At 29.0% G+C, this 15,978-nt stretch overlaps 1 protein-coding gene across 1 annotated transcript; it reads right to left on the bottom strand.

Annotated features, from left to right (window-relative positions):
- On the bottom strand, positions 1–4,990 carry LOC129304650 (tryptophan aminotransferase-related protein 3-like). The gene is made up of 5 exons (XM_054944375.1): positions 4,655–4,990; positions 3,654–3,954; positions 2,597–2,904; positions 1,470–1,750; positions 1–357 (listed from the first exon to the last, which is right to left on the bottom strand). The coding sequence occupies exons 1-5, from the start codon at positions 4,978–4,980 to the stop codon at positions 164–166; spliced, it is 1,410 nt and encodes a 469-aa protein (XP_054800350.1). The 5' UTR covers positions 4,981–4,990; the 3' UTR covers positions 1–163.
- Positions 4,991–15,978: the final 10,988 nt, after the last annotated feature.

The raw sequence follows: 15,978 nt of genomic DNA, 5'->3' as shown, positions 1-15,978 counted from the left end.
CGTACAGTGACCCTAATCCGACCATTAACTGTTCATACACAGCACTGATTTTATCAATAATTATAAACTATATATATCGATCATCAACAACCCTTATCGTAAGTGGATTTTTATTATTCATCAATTATGCACGCACACTTATATATATATAGAGAGAGAGAGACTAAGATTTAGCAAGGAGCTTCTGGAGATGGTTGATGAGAATGTCAAAGTCGTCTTGGCTTCTAATGAGACTCAGACGAACATAACGAGGATCGGCACTGTACATGATTCCGGGACGACCATCTATTTTTGCTGCTTTTAGCACTTCATAGCAATGTTTATCTTCCTTTCTCTCACACTTCAACCATGCATATGCTGTCATGTACATCGAATTCAACTTATATATATATATATATATATATCATATGTTAAGACTATTAATAATTTGGGAGAAAGACATTTGAAAAAAAAAAGGTAATCAATGATAGCTAGGTCCCTATAGATAAAATTTTCTAAAAATTATAAGTACTATTCAAATAATTGCAATTTCTGCAGTTTTAATGGTAAATAAGACGTTTAATTCTAAAATATAACTCTGAATTCATATAATTTATAACTGTCTAAATTAATAATATTTATAATTAATTTTTAAAAAATTGTATTGAGAACTTAGCCATCATTAATTTCCTGTTTTGAGATTTTAGTGTCATTATATCTAGTAATTTCCTTTTCAAGTAAACTAAATCAAAGTTCAATTGTCATGAACTTGTTCTACCAAAATCCAATCACTAGAGTGTTAATGGGCTGGGTTGGGCGACAAAATATATCAGCCTATAGTGCTCGGCCCAGCCCATTATGCTAATTTAAAACTCATTTCTTATTTGTATTTTATTTCATTTCAGTCTGCCCTAAACGTTGATTAATTAAGACCAAGCCAATTGAACCAGGAGTTAGACGAACACTTATTAATTACTCAACACTGAGATTAATTAATTACTTAGAACCCCTAGGTGTAATTAAGAACCCTTTTTGAGTTTTTTTTAATCATAAATGTTTTTCAGAATTATTTAATTTCCAACGTAGAAACTATGGTGATGTACGTAATTAGAATTCAAACCATAAAAAATCCATTAAGGTGACTCTCATGTGACAAGTGACATCTTAACTACTAGATTTTTAAATTAACATTTTAAAAATAATAGTTTTCAAATATCCAAAACAACAACCTAAATTGCATAAAATACCCCAAAAAAATGTTGAATAGCTGACTTTGACTAATCAAACCTTAACCATTGACATAGTCAAAATTGAAAAATTCCATGAGGGTAAGACTCTACTACTTCTCAGTAACTGTGATCATCAAATGAAAATTTATAAATTAAACAATCAAAATTAATATATATCAATTAAACTATATGTCCCTGTGTATTACCATTCATCTCTTATATATTATACTAAATCATGCAATTAAATTGATTAATTATTACCTGGTGTAGGGTCTCTAACCCTTTTGAAAAAGGAGCAGTAATGAGGAATTAATTTCTGAAGAGAAAATCGTTTTGATGAGGATAAGGTCTGTATGAGCCTTGTCCATCGGTTTTTCATTGTTGAATATCCAAACTTGAATATCTCTTTGCCATCATTTTCAAGAAGAACATCAAGAAGTTTCAAAGCTCTTAACTGAGATTCTCGAGAAATTCCCATGGTGTTCAAGTCCAAATATGTCAACATTTTTTGATATATAGCCTCGTCCTTCACCAATGCCCATCTATGATATCATCACAAAGCACATCAATAGTTAATAATTATCTCTGCAGTGAAAGTTGTGCTTCCTAATTAGGGCTCATTTGGTTTGTGAAATGGAATGAAAACAAATTAAAGTAACTTTTTAAATGTGAAATGTCATGTTGTCCTTCAGAAAAATTTATAATAAAAGAACGGTAAAATAATGACAACTGGGTCTAAAAAAACTCAATTTAATAACGGTTAGGTCCTAAAATAATTTGCTATGAGATTAATTATAAATATTGATTTATACATTTGCATATATGAGTCTCAAATGTAAATCAAATATTAAGGGCTTGTTTAATTTCTGGTTTTAAAAATTATTTTTTAAATAAAAATTGTTTAGGTAAGAGTTTTGGATTTAAATATTTTCAAGTTCTCATTTTTTTTTATAAAGTTACTTTACATCTTTTTTCATTTTCTTGTTCAAGGAACATAATCAAATATATTTCACTTTGAAAAATCATTTTTTAAAATTAATTTGCAAAATGGTTTTTTTTAAAAAAAAAGGGAAAAAAACCAACCTAAACGAGTACTAATTCTCTCCTTGGTCATTCCTCCTTATTGGCAACTAAACTCCTTTATTTATAATTATCTAAATCAATATTTACCAACTTATATTTCAGCAAAGTTTTGTCAGACTTGAACTGTTATGAAATCGATCTTTCCTTTTAAAATAAAATGGTTGTTAAGTAATGATTATAGGAATATAACAGATATATATAGTTGACAGCTTTATCATGATGTGATGGATATTCCAATGTTTTGTATGTAGCATGAGTATTATAGAAATGGGATTAATTAACATAAGAAAATTGTTAGTTGTTACCCAAATCTTGAGCCCGCATGGCCGGTGAGCTTGGAAATTGTGAAGATCATGAGGTCTTCATCAGAAGAAGAAGGAATAGAAGTGAAGTGAGGCCAATAATAAGCATGATCATTCACAGTCTTCACATTTGATCCACCAAGAACAGCTTTCATCAATCTTCCATCTGGGTTGTTTGGTGAAGTCACAAACTCAATGAATGTCTTGTTCTTGTTTTCAGCTGATGACAAATTCTTCTTCTTCCACAACGATGTGTCACCTCCGTATCTATAGTCCAATGAATTGAAAAGCTCCGTTTGTTGTCTATACGCCTGTCAATTTCATCATTCATCATCTTACAAACCATCTGTTTATAATGCTAAAACAAAAACAAAAACAAAAAAGAAATTTGCAGCAGAAATCAAAGATATTATTGTTCTGTACCAGATTTTTCATTGGATTTATATTGATTTCCGTTACAAAATCCAATGAAAGAATTTCGTGATAGATTTTGTGGCAGATATTTTTTATATATATAGCGAATTTTATGTTTATTTATCCATAGCACAATCAAGTGTATTTCAGATTTTCACTGCACCAAAATATCAATTTTCTCGCAACATATTGAGCATGGAAAGATCAACTACTGTAGGAAAACGAGAAGTTTCTTATGGAAGGATGTTCTGAAGATATGTTTCTCACAGACTTTCCCACAAAATATTCTCGTGAGAAAATTATAACTTTCTCATAACAATCAACCTCCTGACGGATTTACTTCTCCATGAGAAAGTTCATCATGGTTTATGATTAGTAAATAATAAACGAGAATAATATTCTTGAACATTTGGTTCAGCTCGTAAGGAAGTTGTATCAACTTAATTAAAAATCTCAGGTTCAAGCCCTAAAATACAGTAGTATTGAAAGTGGAACTTCTACTCAAAAGGGTCTCAACACTGCTCAATCCGAGTTAGTCTAAATTCCTGTTAAGTATCCTCAATTAAATGTGGGTCAAAAGAAAAATACCAGATGCTCCACACACAAAAATAATAAAGGAAAAAAAATGAAGGGCTGTGGAGCTTACAGGGTAATATGGGGCGGTGGCAACCACTTTAGCAGGAGAATAATGCAAAGAAGAATTGGGAGAGAAGGCATAAACAGCAGCATTAAGGAGTTGAGTAGAACCAGCCCCAAATATAATGAATCTTCCTTCAGTCTCTGCATTCCCAACCAGTTTATGCAATTTGTGAATGTACTTCACCAACATTTGTGAGATGTAAGATCCATCACTGTACGTGTATCCCATTCTGTGCCAACCTGATACTAATATCGAACTCTCCTTTCCACGTCTCAACCAGAATGGCTCCAAGAAAAATGGATCCCCACTACACACCGCACAAAGTTTGTTAATTAATATCATCATGCGTGTTGCTGATTCTTATTCATACAGGTATGAATTACAGCATGAATATTACAAAAACATGATGATATCATGAAATATATATCTTGTGTTAAGCGCAACTATTGCATGATCGATCAATATTAATATCATCAATATAAAATATAAAATCAACTGTATGTATTGTTTACAAGGCATTTAAACATTGCAACTGATTCATTTTTAATACTGACAAGGACTATGATGGATCAAATACTTATTAAAACAATAATTAACTTCACTTGTTAATTTGTTAATGTTTATACTTGTCAAAAATCTTTCTCAAATATTAATTAAATTAGTTTATGGGTATTTTAATGATATTCTCTCAAATATTTTCTCAAAAATAAGTTACAAATATCAATTTAGACAATTGTCAACAAGAATCTAAATACAAATTAAAATTTACAACTTATTTGCAACTGAGACTCTTAATTTTGTAGTTGTTTAAATCAATAGTTGCAATCCATTTAAAAAAAAAAAGTTATGAATTAACAATAGTTAAGTACTCAAAATATTTTTTGAAAAATAAATTGTAAATATTATATTCATATAACAAGAAGGTCAGATTACTGTTTATATCTAATAATTAATAATTAAGCCTGAACATATTTAAAATTAAAATAGAGATGAGAGATGTGTATTACCTTCCAGCATTTGCTGAGCAATTGGGTTGAAATTGGGAACAAGAAGGGCCATAATAGCAAGGATTACATTCACAAACAGGCAAGTCATGGCCACTGAGAACCAAACCATCCAAGTAAGCTCTTCCATGTCCTGAACATTCTATGGCTGCCACAACCTCTGCTTCTTCTGCTGCCTCCTTTGTCCACGTCGGCTTCCATGTTGTCTCTCCACAAACCAGCACATTTGAGGAACAACATGACAACATAATCATGGCTGTCACCATAATCCTCCATGAAATGTAGTGATGATCCATTATTGGATCATTATTTCTTGGCTTTGATGCCATTAGCAGAATACTTCAAGGAATATTCTTATTGCAATATTTGATAATAAATGTGCCTCATGCGCCATGCATATTTATATTGTGTTGGCCATAGCTAGCTACGAAATTTCTGTGCTTTTTCATTGTGTATGAAAAGCTATGTTTTTCAATATATTTGTTTATTATTATTTTTAAGTAGTATTTCAACAGTACAACTTGTGTTATTTTGTACCGAGTACAGTAATAGAATTATAACAATATTATTGTACGTAAAAATAATGGTCAAAATTATCGGATGTGGACGAGGCTTATTTCGAAGAAAATGGTCGTTATCAGAGCTGAAAAATATTGATTAATGGCGTGTTCAAATCCACAACTGTATAACGCAAGTGTCGTGTTTGAAAATATTGTTTTTAAAATTTTCTTCAAGAGAAAAAAAATTGGAAGACTGACAGAAAAATACCTCTGAAATATCCAAATGATAATCAGACTGCAAAATTTTATAATTATTTTCTAGTCCTTGGGGGGACTGATCTATTGATGAGTTTTAACGTGAAAATACTTTACTGATAAAAAAATTTGCACAGAGAAAATCATAATTTGCTATTTTATTTTAGTTATTTCACCAAGAAAACTAATCATTTTCCAAAAAATTAAAAACAGATTTTGAGTTGTTAAACTTTATTGGTAAAAGAATTTGCATTGAGTAACATATAATTCATTGTTCTATTATAGTAATTTTTCCAAGAAAACTTGTCATTTTTTAAAAAGCAAGTAGTAACCAATTTTTAGCTATTACTTTATTTTAATCTTAAAAAAAGAGCAAATATATCATTTCACAAAAAATAAGTTGGACAAGTTTTTAGGTACTAAAAAATAATTATCACATTTTTTGACATATAATTGTCATTCGCATATTTCGGGGCATTTTTCTGTCATTTTTCCAAGAAATATATATATTTCAAATTTATTTCAAATATCAAAATTTGTCAGTGATTAGCTAGTTTGCTTGCTTGTTTCATATACAAATACACTACAAAAAAAATGACTTTCAACAGCAACACTAAAAAGTCACTACTAATTCTTAACTTTCAACAGTAGTAGTAAAAGTTGCCACTGAAAGTATGACTTTCTGCGGCGACAAGATATAGTCACTGCTGATTGTTAGACTTTCAGCAGTGATAGTGCATATCGCTGCAGAAAGTCACACTTTCAGTGGCGACGTCTACTATCGCCGCTGGAAGTTGATAATCAGCGGTAACTTTTTAGTGTCGCTGTTGATTATCAACATATTTTAAAATATGTTATAATTTTTTAAAAAAATTATGTTGTAAGTTTTAGCGATGACAAATAAGTCGTGCTGAAAGTCGAGAATTAATGACGACTTTTGAATATTGCCACTGATTGTCAGTATTTTTATAATTTTTTTTTAAAAATTATGTTGTAAGTTTCAGCGGCAACTTTTAGTCGCCACTGATTTTTTAGTGTCACCACTAAAAATGAGACTTTTAGCAGCAACTTCAAATGTCACCACTAAAAGTTTGATTTTATATTATCATCATAATTTTTTATTTTTATTTATCTAATATTTAACATTTTAAGACATTAATTTTGTTGTATTATTTTAATTTTATAATGAATATATAAAATAACATAATGAGTTTTCATTTAATATATTCTATAGTTAAATTATAACTTTAAAATAAGGTTAAGGTATTATTTAATGCTAATAAGTTAAAGTAAAGAATTAAGCCAAATCATATTATTTTATGTGTGTGTTTGTATTAAAAAATTTACAACTAAGGTTAAGATTCAACCGAGGTTAGCAAACTAAGATTAGAGAAAAAGTCAATAAATGTAATATGATTTATGTTTGGATATATTTTTTTTAGAAGTCTATTAAATAAACTAAAATTTGTTTGGATAATTTTATTCAAAAGCCAATTAAGATATTTAATGGCCAAAATAAGCATGAGTTATCAAATTAATGTAGAAGTCAATAACACTACTTATTTACAATAATTAAACATGTGATACTTAAATTTATTCATTCATAGAATGATATTTCATCTAATCTAATTTTTTAATTTAAATCTACATTTAATATCAGTAACTTTAAAACATAATGCATTTAGAAACATAAATAACTATAAACTAATGTATAATCATTAGTATTTTTACTATTTATTTTTAAATATTTTTTATATTATAATTATAAATATGAATACTAAAATAAATAATATAACAATCTCAAGAAGTAAAAAAAATTAAAATAAATAATACAAATGATATTGTATCAATTATATTTATAGTTTACTTTAAACAAAATAAATAATATAATTTTTAATTTTATAAATTAAAAAAATCAAATTGAAGTATTTAAGGATAGTATTAATATTTTATAATATTTAATATTTAATATTTATGTGTGTTTGTATAGTTTAATAATACATGTATCTATATATATATATATATATATTTAATTATGCAATAATAGACTACAGGTTTATTCCACCTCAGTGGCAAAATGGTTGGACACAAAAGAAGAAGGTCACAGGTTCAAACCTTAGAGGAGACAACTTTTAAAATAAAAATATAAATTGGTGACATGATGACGTGGCGTGTGGTGAGAGTGACATGGTGCCACGTGGCTTAAGGTAAGGGCAACACGTAGAGGGTGACATGGCGCCACATGTCATGTGGTGAGAGCGACACACGGAGAATGACATGGCGTGAGGTGAGGGCAATACGTGGAGGATGACATGGCGCCATGTGGTGTGAGATGGGGCGCCACATGGATAGTGACGTGATGCCATGTGTGTAAGTGAACCAATATTACTTTTCAGCAACAACAAAAAAGTCGTCACTAATTGGTATCTTCTGCAGCGACAAAAATAGTTGCTGCTGATGTGTGGTTTTTGCAGTGACAAATGTCACCGTTGATTTTTAACTTTCAGTGGCGACTATCATTTGGGTGCAGCAAATTTTCTTTTCTACGGCGACATTTGTCACCACCAATTCTCAACTTTCAACAGCAACTTTAATTGTCACCGCAGATTGAATCAATGACAGGGAGCTCTCATGACAACATTGTGGCAACTTTTTGTCATTGTTGAAAACTTTTGATGTTGACTTTTTGACATAGATTCTCAACTTCAGCGATGACTTTTATTGTCGCTACAGATTGAATCAGCGATAGGAGCTTTCGTGACGATATTGTGACGACTTTTGACTTTCAGTGGCAAGTCAATTTTTTTGTAGTCATATACGAAAACATCGAATATATAATATAAAGAGCTTTTAAAATATTTTCATAGATATAACTTTATTGCATTGTCACACTTACATCATTCTTAAACAATTAATGTCTCAAATTCAAATCTTGCTAACAAATAAAACTATTATTGGAAGATGAAACTTAAATTTATCAGTTTCAAATTAGTTGAAACTCAATATAATAATACATGTTGACCCAAAAAATTACTATAATCACCTACGAATGACATTAATAGAGAGAGATATGTATATATATATATATATATATATATGATGGCTGATGCGCATCACTTTGACAATAATAATAATAATAATAATAATATTGCCAGTTGATGGTTTGGATTTTCACATTTGTTGAGATATTATATAACTTCATGTCCTTACTTTTCCACACAATTACGTGAATGAACTGTGATAATAATTAAGTAATAATAGTCAAGACATCATATTTAGAGATGCATGGCGCTTCTAATGATGAAGATGATAGAATGTTACAGAATTAATATAATAAAAATCATAAATAATTAAATAAACACAAAAAAAATAATGGTTAAATAGAACCTGAGAGATCAGATATGTATTAGCATTTCAAATCTAACTATTGCGATTCTTTTATGTGCATTGTTATCCAATGAAACTTTTGTTATACTCCTTTCATTTAAAAACATAAGATAATTTTAGAGAGGATGGATATTTAAAAATATATGATATTTTTAGTATTTTAAAGTATAATCATTTTTTTCCAAAAGTACCCTAGAAAATAAATCACTTTATATTGATTTTAGAGTAAAATATACTATTAAATAGGGATAAATAAAAAAATAATATTAGTTTAAAGATAAAAAAACTACTTTGTTAAGGGTAAGATTCGATTAAAAATATTTTATATTTTTTAATGAGGGAGTACTTTTTATTTTAATAAAAATTTTTTATGAGTTATGCCCCAAGGTATTACTAATTAGTTTAGAATAAGTTTTCTTGTTCTAAAAAGTATTTGGAGAACTACAAACAAATGAAAATGAAAAGGAGAAAAAGAGGAACCAATTAATAAAAGAACGAAAATTATAATCAAGTTTCAAATAGATAAAATTAATTATCTTTCCAATTCATTTACAAGTGAAACTTTTATATTTACATGTCAAATTTCAATATTATATTTACAAGTAGATGAGACTTATAAGTAATTAGTTTCCTTATGAGTTATATATAATTCTCCCAAAAAAAAAAAAAGAGAACATTCATAGGAGATTTCCTCGCAATTGCCCCCCAACTCAACAACTCCAGATAAATAATTTTATTAATATAGTTTAACATGTATTAATAAATTATGTTGGTTAAAAAATATTTGGGAGAGTGACAAGTGAGATATTGAATAGTTTAACTTAAAGTTAATTTTCAGTTTGCAGTGATCACGATGACTTCATGAATAGTTAAAGCAAGACTTTAATTCAATTTTGACCCTTAAATTTTCTACTTAGGAAAAATAATACATGTTTCAAATATCAACATGTGTAAGCTATTAACAAAGCCTATAAGCATACGGGCCAAGCTCTCATGGGCTCATAAGCTCAATTATTTTAAAATTAATTATTTTTTGAAGCCTGTACCTTATTTAAAAGGATCAAGGTATAAACTCATTTTTTATTTTTAAAAATTAAAATTTTTAATTATAATATTTCATATTTTTTAAAATATAAATTTAATGTTTAAAATTTTAATAAATAATAAAAATTCTAATTTTAAAGTATAAACATATATTTTAAAATTTAAATTTAATTCTACAATTGAAAATGTTTTGCCTTTTTTGGGTAAAACAAAAATAGGCCTAAACAGGCCGCCTAATCTCACATTATTCAATCTAATAGTCAAATTTAAATTTTTCTTTTTCAAGACAAAAACCCAAACCCCTAAAATCATACTCAATAGTGGCTAAGCATTAAGTAGACAAATAAGCACAAGATTAATTAAACAAAACTAATATTAAGCTCAAATAAATGATTCAAACATGTTCTAATCTAAGAATCAATTCATAGCTACCCTAGATTAAGAGAAAATCAGCCACACATGGCTTCCATGACAACAAATCAGCAATATATACAATAAAGTAAAAAGAAAAAGGAGAAAAAAAGCTTAATCGAAGCAATCTTTAGTGAAACTTTTGATTTTCTATTAAACTCAAACTTCTCCAACTCTTCTCTGGCTCTTTTCCCTCTTCCTAGATGTTTTGCAACTACTGGAGGTGAAGAATGGTCAAAAATAAGGTGCCCAAGCCTTAAAAATTCGCTGAGAGTCAAGACTGTGCACTTTATAAAATCGCGCTTTGTTACAGCAAAACGCATTTTCGCTACAGCGAACATAACCTATTTAAATTTAATTTCTTTGACTTAGGCTTTAAAATTCTCTTCTTTAGGCCCTTAAATTGGGCTTTCCTACATGCATAAATTTTAGAATAAATGATAGAATTGGTCCATTAAATTCTAATATATTTTCAAGCCCATTTTCATACACATTCATCCACTTAATCATATTTTTTTAATAAAATTTAAATAAATGACTTCCAATTACATTAAAAATACTAATAAATTTAATAAAATATTGAAAGTTATCACCGCACAAGCCCAAGCCTGGCTTTCCTGAAAAAACATTTTTGAAGCTTGAATCTTTATAAAAATAAGCTTAAATAGACAATTTGTTAACCCTAACATTTATTCTCGACTCTAAATATTAGCAAGTTTACTTGCTTTTTCAAACATTGACAGTCAATGTTGGCTAATATGTGTATTTTTGTTATAAATTGGAGATATTTGCACTATTTGTAGGATTTATAGGCAAAATTGTATCATATATTGTGTAATACTTTATGAATGGGGAAACTTTCATTAAAGTTCCTTGGATATGATATAATTTCAATTGGTTCCTAAAAAATTCTAAAATTTTACCATAGGCTCGGAACACTGAAATGAAATAAATTCTCTTACTTGAGTGACCAAAATATCCTTCAATTATAATTATTGATATAACAATTTTTACAAGTAATATTATAAGAATACATGTAACTTCTTATTATTCTCATAATATTACTTGTGAAAATTATAACTTTTTGTTGTTATAACAATGTTACTTGTAAAATTTATAACTTATTTCATTATTTGACTAATATTACTTATAAAAACCGTAGCTTAATTTGTTATTATAATAATTTTACTTGTAAAAACTGTAACTTGACTTATTATGTTAATAATGTTACTTGTAAAAATCATAATTTAACTTATTATTTTAGCAATGTTAATTATAATTGAAGGATATTTTGGTCATTCAAGTAAAAAATTTTATTTAATTTCAATACTCCGAGCCTGTAGTAAAATTCAGAAGTTTTGAAAATCCGATTAAAGTTATGTCACATCCAAGAAACGTTAACAAAATTCTCCATAATGGTTATTTCTCCCCTAATCTTTCAATTTTACAAGTGACCCAACATGTGCGACCCACAACCCTAAGTCAATGGACACCTAACTTGCTTTATTAATTGGGAATTTTTGTATTATTTTTTTGGGGTTAATAAGTAAAATTGTACCACAATTGCATTGAGGATGATGATAACTCCTTACAAAATACTTTATGGGTTATTTTTACCTTAAGTCTCATACATATATAAGTCATATTTCATTATAGTCATCAACTCAAAGTATATATTGAAATGTAACTCATGCTTCTTATATAATTTTTAGTGTCAAGTGTTTACTGACCATGAATTATCTGATTATGAATTATATGGATCTTTTACTTTGAATATAAGAATAATGTTCATAATTATTCATAAATGATTGTATTATTATTTGAAAAAAAAAATTAATCTTTTATTTTATACACAATTGTTAGTATGCAATTGGAAACATTTTAGTAAATTTTTCATTTTTCACGAATGATAGATTATTCAAACAAAGCTGTGTCTAAACTTCTATATTTCGGCCAAAAAAATATTCTATGCATTAGCTAGCCTTTTAGCGTACCACCATAAAAGGACGGGGAACAAAAAATTAGACGTGAACAGAAAAAAAAAACATGGAAACTTGTACTTCAAACAAACAAATCCAAATTGATTCTAGTAAACTATCTAAGCCAAACCAAACTCTTCCACAAAAAAAAAAAAAAATTCAATCAAGTCTCTCTGTTTTTTTTTTTTTAACAAACTAGTTTGGTTGGGTTCAAATTTTGCCAAAAACCAAATCAAAGAAAGTTTTTTAACAGCCTTAATTGGACACTTGTATGACTTGGGATAAGATATTTCATAGTATAGATAGTACACCCGCTGGTCCTAAATGTTGGGAATAGTTAACTAATTAATAGAGATTAAAAAATTTAGTAAATTAGTTATTTGTGAAAAATATGTGTGATGATTTTCAATCGCTCTTCTTTTAATAATTTACATTAGAATATTAATCAATAGAATTTCTACATCATACAAGAATCTAACTATATACGGTAGTTTAGAAGAAAAATATTAACAAAGATGGAAAATAGAGATTGGGGTCTTATATTTAAGATCAAAACAAAACCTAACTAGCTCCTATATTTGGCATTGGAGGGAATATATATAACAACTCAACGACGAGTTTTTTGTAAGACTTGTTAGGTTGAAAATTAATTATTTTGACATAAGGACGCCATTTTTGTTGCAATACTCCTTTTTAACTTTTGAAAATAGTATAGTATCACTCTACCATATTGTTAACAAAAATTAATTTTGACAAAAAAATTTAAAAAAACCTCAAAAATGACAAAAATAATTTAAAAACTGCAAACAATGACCTAAAAATTATATAAAAAAGTAAGAAAATTTTATTGCTCATTTTCTGTAACTTTTGATGTAATTTTGTGCAATTCTTTGGCTACCTATTAGTCAAAGTAACATTTGTTAATGGCAGAGACTATATTGCACCTTTTTAAATTATGTTAAAAGGAAACATTATATTAAAAATAAGTTTAGAATCCTCATCACTTTTAGACTTATAGTTTAAAGGCCAAGTTGTCATTTAACCTTATATTAATTAATTGAAAAAGGTTGATGTTTTTTTGGATTCTACTCCATTCAGGATGAAAAGGAATTATAAAGTATAATTAAGGGGGAAAAAATCTTGACAATTCGCATCTTATTGGACTTGGACAGTTCAAATAAAAGTAAAAGACGTGCACAAGATTTGCAAGGAAGGTGTGATATTGGATTTCTTGACCATTATTATATTTGAAGTGAATAATCAAACATCATGACTTTATGAACTTCTTAAGCAAGACTTTGATTCAATTTCGACCCTTAAAATTTCTATTCAAGAAAAAAAATACATGTTTTTAAATACCAATATGTGTAAGATATTATCAAGTTTGCTTTGTTCGAACACAATTAGCTGTAACTATCGTTTGAATTTGACTCCCATTTATTTAATTTAAATTTAATAAGAAAATAACATAGTTTGCTCTATATCACTATGTGAAAGGAAGATAATATAAGATCTTTGAAAATATTTTCACACACACACACACAAATCTTGCAAACGAACAAAAACAAAAATATCATTCGAACAAATTAACATTCGTGAAATTTAAATTAATTTAAATTACCTCATTTTCAATTGGTCGTGAGAAAATATAACTTTAAGATCACTGGACATGATCTACAAGAAAGAAAGAAAAACTACTAATCAGTTATGAATAGCATTATTATGATGCCCATCGCGTTGAAAAAAAAAATGATCATAATTAAAATATTGTTATTTGTTAGTCAATGTTTTGGATTTCCATATCTCTTTAGATATTGGATAAGGTTCATGAATTTACTTTTCCACACAAGTACGTGAGGGAACTTTGCTAATAAGTAATAATAGCCAAGACATGATATTTAGATAAGTATGACACTAAGACCGGGAAAAATATGGAATTGGTTTAATAAAAAGCATAAATAATTAAGGGTAAATGTGTATTTTTGCCCCTGATATTTTTTTAAGGAATACTCAGTATTCTAAAGTATTTTGCATAGCATTTTCACCCCTTAAATAATTAAATCGGATCACCCATGACCCTAACGTTAAATCTTCACACATTGACCATTTGAAATAAGAAAGGCACAAATGTAATTTTGAGATGGAATTTTTGCATGAGTGAAAGTAAAATTGGTTAACCCTAAATCATATGAAGGTGAAAAGTCTTCTAGCCTCTTTAGAGCGATTAAACTCCTAAAGTGAACAGAAGAAGCTTTGAGTAACCAAGCAAGACGAGAGAGCAAGGCACATGTGATTTCTAAGCTTAGGTTAGGCAAAAACAAAAGTAAAGGCACTGATATCTTGTTAAGCTATAGGTAAGAATAAGCTTCTTCGACCTCAACTTTTAAATATTCCTTTCTATTCACTTCTGAAGGTGAAATCACACATTAACCCTTCATTCAATTTTTTTTTAATAGAAATGGGAGAAGGTGATGACAATCGGGATGGGTCACACAATGATGTGGAAGAGTTTAGTGATGACGATTCATTTGATCGTGCTGAAGATCATAGCAATGAGAACAACCATGATGGAAAATCTAATAGAGAGGAAGATGGGTCATTTGTTTGTTAGGTGCGTGCTGCTATGGAAAATGCTAAGGACATTTAGCTTTATCAACCCCATCAATTATTTGGCACACCTAGTAATGAGAGGGGAAAATAGGGGAGTGTTATGGGTCTATAGTTGATGATAAAGTTTGTGAGGTTATTAGGTCTAGTGTTAAGAAAATATGTGAGGTCACTAGGTCTAGAGTTGAGGAAGAAGATGTGAAGTGGGATTTAGAAAAAGGTAAACAAGTAATTGTTGAGACAGAGAAGGATGAATGAATAGATGTAAAGTACTATATCTTTGACTCATTTGTTGGGGATGCCAATATTGAGATTGGGAATTTCTATGGAGAGTTTAATTAGTATAAGTTGATCAATAAGTCTAACAGTAAGCAGAGGAATTACCATAAAGAAAGCAGTCAGGTTAATTTGAGTCATGAAATTGATAATGAGGTTAAGATTAGACATGACAATGGTGAGAATGATGCTGAAGAGGGAAGTGAGAGTGAAGAAGCAAGCAGTGAAGACTTTGAATACAATGAGACATTAGGACAAGATGAAGGAAGTACTGGAGATAGTGAGCACTTTAAAGAGGAAAACATTAGGCTAGAAGAGAATGATTAGCCTATCCATAAGTTTGGAAGGCCCATAGACTCAAGTAGGCCTTTTTTATGTTAGAAATGACATTTAGAGGTAGAGATACAGAAAAAAAAGCCATTACTAAGTACACCATTAGTGTTAGTGTGAAGTTGCATCTAATAAAAGGAACCATAAAGTTTCAGGCCAAGTGTGAAGTAGGCTGTCCCTTTCTCTTCTATGTAACAAATGATGGGCACAATCCAAGTCTAAAAATCAAGACCCTTTACTTAGAGCACATATGCTTTAAGGTTTTTAAGAATCCTAGGCATCTACAAAGTGGATTTCTAGCCATGTCAAGGAGAAGGTGCAAGAGAGTACAAGGTTTCTAATATAAAGAAGGACTTAGAACAAGACTTAAAGTTGAGTGTCAGCATGTTCAAGTGTAAAAGGGTGAAGAAGATGATCATGATGAACATGGAGGGAACCTACATAGATGAGTATGTGAAACGTGAGGCTTACTATAATGAACTCTTAACTTCAAACCCTAAGTCTAATGTAAGTATGGAACTGAGAAAGGAAGAACTTG

Source organism: Prosopis cineraria, unplaced genomic scaffold (assembly GCF_029017545.1).
Source record: "Prosopis cineraria cultivar Desert tree isolate PC_DT_omini unplaced genomic scaffold, ASM2901754v1 PC1, whole genome shotgun sequence".
Lineage (NCBI taxonomy): Eukaryota > Viridiplantae > Streptophyta > Magnoliopsida > Fabales > Fabaceae > Prosopis > Prosopis cineraria.
This window is presented reverse-complemented; position numbering and strand designations above follow the sequence as displayed.